The 10,457-nt window shown below is 39.4% G+C and overlaps 1 protein-coding gene across 3 annotated transcripts in view; it reads left to right on the top strand.

The window, feature by feature from the left end:
- The first annotated feature begins 220 nt into the window (after window positions 1-220).
- PBX3 (PBX homeobox 3) overlaps window positions 221-10,457 on the top strand; it is a 215,453-nt gene continuing 205,216 nt past the window's right edge. For 2 of the 3 annotated variants that reach the window (XM_061154646.1, XM_061154644.1), the window contains exons 1-2: window positions 221-476; window positions 1,419-1,492. In XM_061154646.1, coding sequence (XP_061010629.1) covers window positions 277-476; window positions 1,419-1,492 — 274 coding nt within the window. In that variant the 5' untranslated portion in view covers window positions 221-276. Of the gene's footprint in view, window positions 477-1,054; window positions 1,254-1,418; window positions 1,493-10,457 lie in introns of those variants that run through there. The other variant, XM_061154645.1, reaches the window with a different exon arrangement.

Below are 10,457 nucleotides of genomic sequence, written 5' to 3'. Positions count from 1 at the left end.
CCACCACCGCGGAGCCCGGCGCTTCCGCCCGCCGCTTCTCCTCAGCCTCGGCGGCGGCGGAAGCCAGAGCCGGGCGCCCGTCCGCACCGCCTCAGCCGCGGGCCCCGCCGGCCGGGCCGCCCCCTCCCCGCGCGGGCGGGGAGCGCGCGGCCGCCTCCCCTCCCCCTCCCCCTCTTTCTTCTCCTCCCTCGTCGCCGCCGCCGCCGCCGCCGCCGCCGCCGCCTCAGCCTTCGCCTCAGCCGCCGCCGCCGCCCGCTCCCGCCCGCGCGCGGCGGGATGGACGATCAATCCAGGATGCTGCAGACTCTGGCCGGGGTGAACCTGGCCGGCCACTCGGTGCAGGGGGGCATGGCCCTGCCGCCTCCCCCTCACGGCCACGAAGGGGCGGACGGCGACGGCAGGAAGCAGGACATCGGCGACATCCTCCACCAGATCATGACCATCACCGACCAGAGCTTGGACGAGGCGCAAGCAAAGTTGGTGTCGTCTCATTAAGCATCTTTTGTGTGTGTGCGGGAGCCGGGCCCGCGGCAGAGTCCGGGCCCGGGTGGCGCCCCGGCCAGGGCCTCAGCCCCGGGCGGGGAACTTTCTCCGAAAAGAGGCCGCCGGCCCCGGCCTCTGGGGGACTTGCCCTGCGCCCCTCGACGCGGGCGGGAGTCGGCAAAGTTGCTCTCGGGGCGCGGGACGGACTTGGTGCCGCGTGGATTTCGTGGGTATCGCTCACCCCACCTCCCCGCGTCCGGCCCTCTGGCAGCCCGGCCCCCTCGCACGGATTCAAACCTCCCGCCCGGACCTGGCTGCACGCCGCAGCGAGCGGGCCCCGGGCCGCACTTGAGGGAAGTGCAACTTTCTCCTCGGCCCGGAGTCCCGGCACCTCGGCTCCGATCGGTCGCTGGAGGACCTCGCTGTGCGGGCGGCCGCCCCAGCCCGGCTGCGGGGCGCTGGGCGGTTCCCTGGCGGGTCCGGGCGCGGGCGGCCAAGTTCTCGGGAAGGGAGGGCCGCCTCGCAAACTTTGCCGAGCTGTCACCGCCCGCTGGCCGCAGTCGGCCGGTCGCCCGCGCCGCGCCCGCTTCCCCGGCGGAGGGCAGACGCGGGAGCCCCTCCACGCTGTCTTCTCCCCTGGGTCGCCGCGTCTGCCCCCGGATCGCGGCTCCCCGCACGGGTTCGCGCCCCGCGGTCGCCGAGGCAGCTGCCTGCCGAGCAGATGGGTCGCGCTGCGTTCGGGCTGGAGCTGTAGCCGCCACAGCTTGCCGGTTGTCGCTAACTAGTCAACTTGAGTTTTCTGTTGATTTGACGGGGTTCAAAAGAGCCTTCCAAAATAGGGGGCCGGAATTAAATCTTGGATCTAACTTAAGGAAGGCGCCATATTATTCCATAGGTGATGCTAATACCTTTGTGTTTTGCTATTTGTTTTTTAGGAAACATGCCCTGAACTGTCACAGAATGAAACCCGCGCTCTTCAGTGTCCTATGTGAGATCAAAGAGAAAACAGGTAAGACGCTGCGCCCCGCGGTGGGCCTGGAGACCCCCGAGGTGGGGTCCGAGCTACTCCTTCGACTCTCCAGTTGAAAGCTGCTGCTTTTGGGCACCGCCATCTTTGATCATTCTTTCCTTCCCACCTCCTGATCTTGAGAAAAAACTGCGATAAATCTGGAGTCGATTTCTGAATTCCGCTCCTGGTGTAAAATGAAGTGTAGAGTGGACGGGGCAGGGTCGCAGTCCCCAGGCGGCCACCTCTGGCTGCAGGCGGGGAGGGGGCCGGGAGCGCCAGCCACCCTTTCTTGCTCCTTTCGCCTTGTTTGTATGTCAGTTTTTAAAAGGAGCCACGGGGACCGACTCCTGCCGAGAAGCATATCCCGAACTTTGTTTCACTTAGCCTTAAGCTTCATTTCCACAGATAGAAGAATAGATGCAATTGCACAGACCCGAGGAGCATGTTTGAATTAGTATTTTAGTTCGGAATACTACTTTTAAGAAGCTAGAAGGGTAATGATGTGTTTTACAATGTATTATATCTATTACTACTTTTATTAAATTTTATGCTTGAAGTCATTACATTGTAAACATGCTTAATATATTTTATTAAGTAGAGAAAGGTCCACAGGTGCAGGTTGAACAATTTTGGAAGTATTCGGGGCAGGGAATATATGAGAAGACAGCTTTTGCAGAAGTGCTGAAATGAAAACTACGAGTATATATTAGACAAATTTCTGACAATTCATCTCAATTTAGTTTCCTTGTTAGACTTTTTAAAAATTGAAGATATTTTAGTCTTGAGGTGATGGTAGTGCCTCAAGTGGAATTTGAGGTTTAATTTAGATTTTTTATTTCGTTTGAGGCATTATCTTCCCTGTATATGGCAAAAAATGCATTAAACAAGCTTTACTGTTTATTTGTGTGTGTTTGTTGGTTATACAGTATTATAAAGTTGTATTTTTAAGTTGGCAAAGAATAGAAGGGAAAGTTAAAGTCCAAAGTATAGAAATATTTAAGTGAAGGTATTTAAAAGATTAAAGTGATTATGTTTAAACTGAATGTACAAATAATAGCGCACTGTATATAATTGTTAGTTGGTAGGAGAGTGGTCCTCCTTTTAAACAGATTTTCCACCATGCAATTCTATTTTAATCCTAAAAGTAATCAATAAAAGATGAAGGGTTATTGCTATCTATTAAAATATATGCTAAAACCATAATTAACAGCAAATACTGAGAGCCTGAAAGACTACTTTTCCTGCTTTTCATTCACATGGTATGTGTGATTTCTTTATGTCAAGTGTTTTTAAGATATATTTTAATTTTGAAAACCACAGGCATTTAAAAATGACTAACTTTTACTCTGTGTTGGTTTTTAGCTACCTTTAGAAAGCATTGTGATTTAAAATGCTAGATAATTTTGATCTGACTATAAAACAAGACATCAAGCATTAAATCTTGAGATTCTTAGTTTAGAAGCCTAAAAGTGCGTAATTCTCAGTAAATTATGTTGCTTAATGTCCAAGGGTTTTCTTGCTATCAGGGCTCCACTTCAGTTTCTGCTGACAGCTAAGCACTGGGGTATTGACTATGTTGTGAATATTAAGATTGATTCAACTTTATACAGCATTATATTACCAGGGAGAGGGGATTGATATACCTTCCTTCTCACCCCCTTATCATGATTCTTTTTTTTTTTTTTTGCCTTTTTTTTTTAAGTTTTGGTCTGGCTAGTTTGAGAACCAAACACAGCAAACTGCTTTTCTTGTTTAGACATTTAGCAGCAGGCAGAATTCAATTAGGAAGCATAAGTCCTCTAGTTGCTTATTTGCACAAGACTTTGTTACACCATTCTGAAAGGAAAGTGTAGTCAACCTCATGTCAAAGGTGAGTTAGAAAAAAGAAACAAGTCTTTTCAGAGTCTGGGATTACTGGCAGAGAGAGCTTTGGTAGGGCACTTGCTGTTTAAGAAGCAAGAGGTAGCTGACAAAAGAAATTTTTGTGTTTTGAAAATTGTTTCTGAGGCTTTCAGAGATAACTTGTAAATTAGATTCTCTTTTTGTGCTTTGGCCAGCGGATCCAAGTTTGCACGTTATCTCTTTTGTAAAAAGCCAACGGCCGACAAAGAGTAAAGGCGGCTGTCTGGGCTGAGGCATCTTCCTGCCAGCCTCTCTAAGCTCGAGAGGGACGGGATTTAAGTACCGAATGATTGATGGGGGTGAAGCTCTTTCTCTCCTCTCCTTTCTCCCCTACTACCCAGAGCTCTACCTCACTCTCCAAAACTGCTCTTAGAAGGAGACAGGGACGCTGGACTCAGGCTCCTTGATTTGAAATAAAACAGCTGTGTAGACATTAGTGTTACCGAAGCAAAGAAATTGGGGCAGCAAATTCCAGGCCCCCCTCCCCCATCTGTTCCCACAGTCATGCTTTGGAAACATCATGCACTTATAAAATAAGCACTGTAGATTATAATGTATATCATGTAATGCTTTTTTGAAAAAATCATTTTATTAAATCTAATAACAGTATCCAAAGACTAATTCTCTATAACCTAGAGAAAGTTTACCTAGTCATTTGTAATAGAAACTGGGAATACTATGTGATGACTCTATTCTGCATAATAGAGGGGTAGGGGGTTGACTAGTGGGGAGATGGGGGGTAAAGCTGTCATTTCAGTGGATAATGTCATTTCGGTTGTGCTTTTTTAAAATAAGACAAAATCATTAAAAAAAAAAAATCCATATATTTGTAGATCTGCCAGTAGCTTTTGAGGTTTCTGATCAGGCAGTGAACACTGCCAGTTCTGATGCACATGAGGGGTTTAGTTTGAAAAACATCTTTTTTCCCTTCTACCAAATATGAAAAGGTATTTTTCCTTTCTGACAGATAAATGGATGATCTACCACAATTATATTTTTTTTCTTGTTCAGAGGTAGGGAAAGTATACCATGAGATACTTGCTTTTTCTTGAAAATGTGTTCTTTTATAAAATTTATCGTTCAGTTATTTTTGGACAGAAATATCTGTTGAATTATGATAGCTACCCATTTTGAAAGCAACTGAAAGTTACAGGCTTTAAAACAAGATATTTGCCCATTTTAAACTAAGTAAGCGACCAGTGAGATAATTGTTAAGATTTCTCTCTTTTTTAGCCACATTTTACCATCTGTCTCTTATTAAGTATCCATGATACTATGAGGTCCCCTTATCTACATAGTTCTTTAGGGGCGTTCCCTCACATCTTTTTGGCCACCTTAATCTTGATTGTTGAAGTACTTTGTGAGAGGATTCCATTCTCATAAATCTCTCTTCTTTTCAAAGCCCTTAATTATGAGAGTTTGAATAAAAGGAAATGGCTCTTTTTGAGGGAAAAAAAATGTATTTAAAAATATTTTAAAATAAAAATTCAACACTCTAGTATATAATCGGAGTCATATTGTTAAAAAATATTGTGTATTAGGAAAAAAAATCAGCATAACCTTTTCCTTTCTAAACGATAGGTTAAAATACTCCATGTTGATAGCTGCCAACCAAACTCTGATTTATTGCCACCACAAACCCTAAATAGCGTTCATTTACTAGTAATGTCTAATGGCATACATGATGGTTTGCCAGATTTGTGGCCTTTGTGAGGCTTATAAGCAGGACTGACTTGGGAAGATCATAAAACTTAATGAACTTCTCTACTGCAGGAGGTGTCCGCAGGGGAAGAGAAAGGCCTGCTTGCCTGGTTGGACTGGTTGAAGTATTTTTTATGTTTAAAGAGAAGAAGAAAATTACTATTAAAAATGCTTTGCTTTTAAAGGAACCCTCCCTAGGAAGAGTCATAAGGATTTTACTTATCAAAACTTGATCAGGAAGGTAGCTTGTGAGTTTTTATATGCATTTAGAATATGATATATATGATTAAATCTTTTATTTTTACTGCTGTAAGAGGGACTAGCTTTCAGAGAGATAAGGCAGTACTCTCAGTCAGCACCTCTATTTCTGACCCTAAGGGTTTAGAGACTCATGGCATCTTCTTTTTCTGGTCTGTTTTCTTTCTTTTTTTAATGCTTCAGTATAAAAAATGTGTTCATTTTTCTTTTTACAGTGCCAGGTAATTCTTCAATTCCTAGTGTATAAAATCCAAATAATCCACCAAGTGAAATTTTAACAAGAAAGGTGAAAATTGTTGTATGTGAGTCTAAATGTTATTATATATAATACATATTGTGTATTCTTTTAAGTTGCTCTGGCAGTGCTTCCAATATAGTTATCATTGTTTCAGAGTTTTAAAAACAAATGCTCTGTTTGATACATGATTCATTTCTCTGTTTTTGTGAACTATTTTCTAGTTTTAAAAAACTTTTTATTATGGAGAACTTCAAATGTAAAAATATACATAAAGAGAAACTTGAATCCCCATGAACTCATTGCCTACCTTCAGCAGTTAGCAACACTTGGCCAATCTTGTGTTCTCTGTAACTCCCACCCTTTCACAATTATTTTGAAGCAAATTTTAAAGGACTTTTAATGTTTTAAATTTTTTATCAGTTTTAGACATTATGGCTTATTTACATTGGAAATATTAAATGATTAAACAGGAAAAATTACAAAGTCAGTGTACCCTGGAAATGTCATAAATTTTGTTGCTTTATTGCAAATTTTTCCTTGCGCAATTTAAGAATATTTTTTATTTTTATAGATTTGCTTAACTTACTGGAGCTTTTTAAAGAAGTTTTGAGGAAGGATGTAACAGAGTGATGTTTTTCTAACTTTCTTTACTCTTCTGTCATCCTTAGAAGATAATACATGTAATACATTCATAGAAAACATAGAAAAAAAAATCTTACTTCTCTACTGGTTTGGAACTTCATGATCTAAAGTATCAAGCAGGTATTATCTTAAAAGTATGGACCTGTCTTCCAACCCTTTTTTCTTCTTCCCAGTAAAAGAATATTGAACCCACTTGTCAATACTAACTTGATCTGTGCAAGTAATTCTTTTCATGCCTCAGTTTTAGTGGACTTCATTTTATTATAGATCTATGTAGTTTTGGTTTTTATTTGGGACTTTACTATGTTATTATGCTAATTTACATAATTTTAATCCAAATCAGAAGTATATTAATACAGTGGCAAAGGAAGCCTCGCCTTGCCTCAAAGAGCACATTGGTTCTTTGACTTTCATAAAATTTTTCTGGGTATATCTTTCATGTTAGGATCCTTTTTGCTTGTACTTTTAGATTTCTGTTTATAACTTTTGTAAATGGCTACTTCCAAGACATTTAATGTCTTATTTGGATTATGTGTGTTTTGATAGTTTATGATATCATTGTATAGAATGAAGTTATATGAAGTATGGCTATGAAGAATGAAAACCGAAATTCATGAACCACACCCTAAATCATTCATCGTTTTATTTTGTACTCATACCATTGAGATATTTCAGAATACGTAACAGATCAGTACCGAATACATCATGCTAAATAAGGATTTTTATACTATTTTCCCCCATTTATGTACATATGAACAATTTTAGGCATTTATTTTTTCAGTATTGACATTATGAGAATTATGTTTTATTAGTTTTCTCAGCAGGCTTGTGTTTTAGCCATTTATCAGTGGGATCAGCATGATTTAGGTAGTAACAGACTAACAATGCTTGTATACTCCCTCCCATGTTGACCTTTTCAAACATTTGCTCTACTTCAGTAGGCCATTTGAGTCTTTACATATGAAGAGAGTAAATAATTTATATCACTCTGTAGTGTGAATTGGTCAAAGTTTTTTTAGATCTAGCTAAAAAGATTTTTTACAAAGTTGTAGAAGTTAATCTAACACACAAATTGCTATCAGAGCTCCATGATAGTGTTACATTTAGCAAATAAATTAGTAGGAAATGCTTGAATGAGCCACTAAAAAAAATAAACCATCTTTTTATGCCTTTAGACACAGAACATATTTGAAAATAAATTTCATTAATCTTCAACTCTTGATTCTAATTACCCCCTTTGTAGGCAGAATAGTAACCAGAATCTCTTCTTTTTTGTTATTTTGAAAATAGAGGTATTCCATAAACACACACACATACAATAAATATAAGATGTTTGTAGTTTTTGATGGTTAACGGTAGTTTGCTTTGGTACTAAATCTGAGTGTATGTCTAGTGAAAATATTGGTGTGATAGAATGTGTTAAGTTGAACTGGCTTGGCATTTTTTTTACTTTTGACTAACATGATAGTAACTCATTAGGACTGAGAACAGTTAAAAGTAATTATGGATAAAAATAATTGTTAAAAGTTGCAACTTGAAGTTGTTTTCTTCAAGTTAAGTGCTTTACAAATGTTAAGCTGTTTTGAACAATAGCCCTTTTTGTGTGATCATATTAATGAGAACTTGGTATACAATGTAATCCTTTTAATGTTGATGATTCCTCACAATGTTTAAACCATTAGTTGGGAGACTCAACATATGTTATGGCAAAATGATTTTTTTGTTTGTTTTGTTTTATGTGATACATAAGTTTTCAAAGCATATTTCTTAGGCATCAGAGTCCAGCAGGTGGCTTTTTACATTAAAAAATTCATAAATTTTAAAATCCCATAAAATTTTATTTCAAATTCAAATTAACTAATTGAGAATGTCAACATTTCCACTGTCTATATTAACATTTATAATAGAACAAATGGTTGCATATAGAAATTATCTGCAACATAATCTAAATTAAGATTCTAAACAGGCATTACAGATGCTGGTAACTTTGGCAATTATCATTTTGTTTGGTGAACAGTAGTAAAACAGTGTGCGGTAAAAGTGTTTAGAGAGAGAGGATAAATAAATTGAACAGTTTTGCAATGCAAAGTGGTTTGTGGTGTTTTTGAGGATTTCTTGGCTCTCTCTTAACTGCTATTGTGAGCCTGGAGCAGATTTCCCCATTGCTAATGCCCTAGAAGTATTAATTCACTTTGATATGCTAATTAGAGGGCATTATGCAAGAAATGAGATTAAGTGGCAGCATGAAGCCATTTGCCTGTCAGTAAATTGAGAGCTTTAGCATCAGGAGGAGCTTTGTTTTTTTTTTTTTTTTTTTAAGTTTCTCTTGGTTTTGCATATAAATAAAATTGATTGAAAGGTCTAGAGAAGCTTCTAGAACATTGGTAGATTCCTCCCCCTATGGTTCTTTAAATGTAATGTGACAGAACTTTTCTGAATATTAATTGATTTAATTGGAGATAATATGAAGTTTTCATCATGTTCCCTATATATGGAAGTATACTAAGAATTTTGCATCATCTAGTCTTTTTTCCTAAAGCCCAGTTTCAGAATATGGCTAGTGAACTGTTATCACTTCGTTTCAGAAGTGTAAACTTGTGTGTGTGCTTGTGTGTCTTCACCAGTGTCTTCACTAAACTGAACTTCACAAGAATATTTTCTTCATAGGGAAGAATGAAGAAGTTGTTGAATTGGGCTTCAGGAGACTATATTAAATGAGCATTAAGACTCTCACTTAAATACCTAATTCTAGTTGCTGGGAGGCATTAGAATTAGTGGTTAAATTCTGCCCTTTACACAACCTGTGAAATTTACATTTCAGCATGTGTCTGTTGTTTTAAGATTACCATATTATTTGATTTTCATGTTGAAGATGGTGTTTCATACTTTATTCTGCTTTGGCTTTTGCGATTTAAGCCAGGCCTTTGATTTTCCGTCTATAAAACTATTATGTGATTTCCTACATTTTGTAGGGAAATGCATGAGTGAATGCAAGAATAGGAATGATGAATTGGGAGGAGGACAGAACTTTGGGCCTGTGAAAAATTTAAGGTTTCCTCAAACATGGAACTTCTACCTGTATAAACCATGCTGAGGATAGAATTTCCAAACCCAGGCTTAACTGCAGTCTGAGGTGTGGTTGGACAGGATGGCATTTGGATCAAGCATTCAGATTGAGGTTTGCTTGAGTGTCTGAATTCCACCACTGTAGCTGTGACTCTAGACCCAACAAAGCATAACTTCTCTTCAGAGCCATATGGATTATTTAGTCACCACAGCTGCCATGCATACATGCTACTAAGGCTGGCTTCTTTTCGTGTGCATGTGTGGCGCTTGTTAATGTTAATGGGAGTCAGGAATGTGCACACAGACAGGGGCATGAGAGTCTCTCCTGAGACAAGAGTCCTGATTGCATTTCTCAGTGAAGAGGACTTAGTGTACCTGCTCTTCTAAATGAAAAACTTTGTTACTTTAAATTCTCATTCCCTTCTCAGACTCCCTGAACTAGTTAAATCAATGAATCCTCATTAGTCTCTGATTACTTGCAGAATTTCATTTAAAACATATGAAGTTAGTTTTGATTGAAATGGGAACAAAAAGCTTTTGAAATTGCATATTATTGTTTTTTGAACAAAAGGTTTCTACTGGCTTTCAGATGTACAAAGCTTTTGTAAATAGGAATTTATAGTGAAATGGGAGGAGCTTTTGAAATGCCACTTGAGTGGCATTAATAGGGAGAAAAAATCACAGCATTAAAAAAATATACATGTGTGAAATGGCAAGTTCATATGTGTATAATATGTAGAAACCTTTACTATCCAAGTGCCCTCAAATGAGGAAGAATTGACTTAGATGGTCTCATAAGTTTCTTTCTTTCTCCTCTTTTCTTTAAAAAAAAAAAAAAAAAAACAACCTAAGGATGAAGGTAGTTGGAATTCATAGTCAGATATATCATTTTCAACTTGGAATAGGGACTAGAACAGGAAATTGATTTTATATTTATTATGAAAGCAAGAATTCTGCCACCGACTGACAGCCATCCATGTTTTAGTTTTGTGATAATTGTTCACAGACATTACTCTGCAGTTGGCCCAGATTATTTATAATGTTGATTGGGAGTGTTGGTCCATTAAAAGGTATGTGTATAATGAATATCTTTAATTAAACCAAGTAATACTGGCATATTCTACATTGGATTTTGGGTTGAGGATTAACTGTCAGTAC

Source organism: Dama dama, chromosome 11, assembly GCF_033118175.1.
Source record: "Dama dama isolate Ldn47 chromosome 11, ASM3311817v1, whole genome shotgun sequence".
NCBI lineage: Eukaryota > Metazoa > Chordata > Mammalia > Artiodactyla > Cervidae > Dama > Dama dama.
This window is presented reverse-complemented; position numbering and strand designations above follow the sequence as displayed.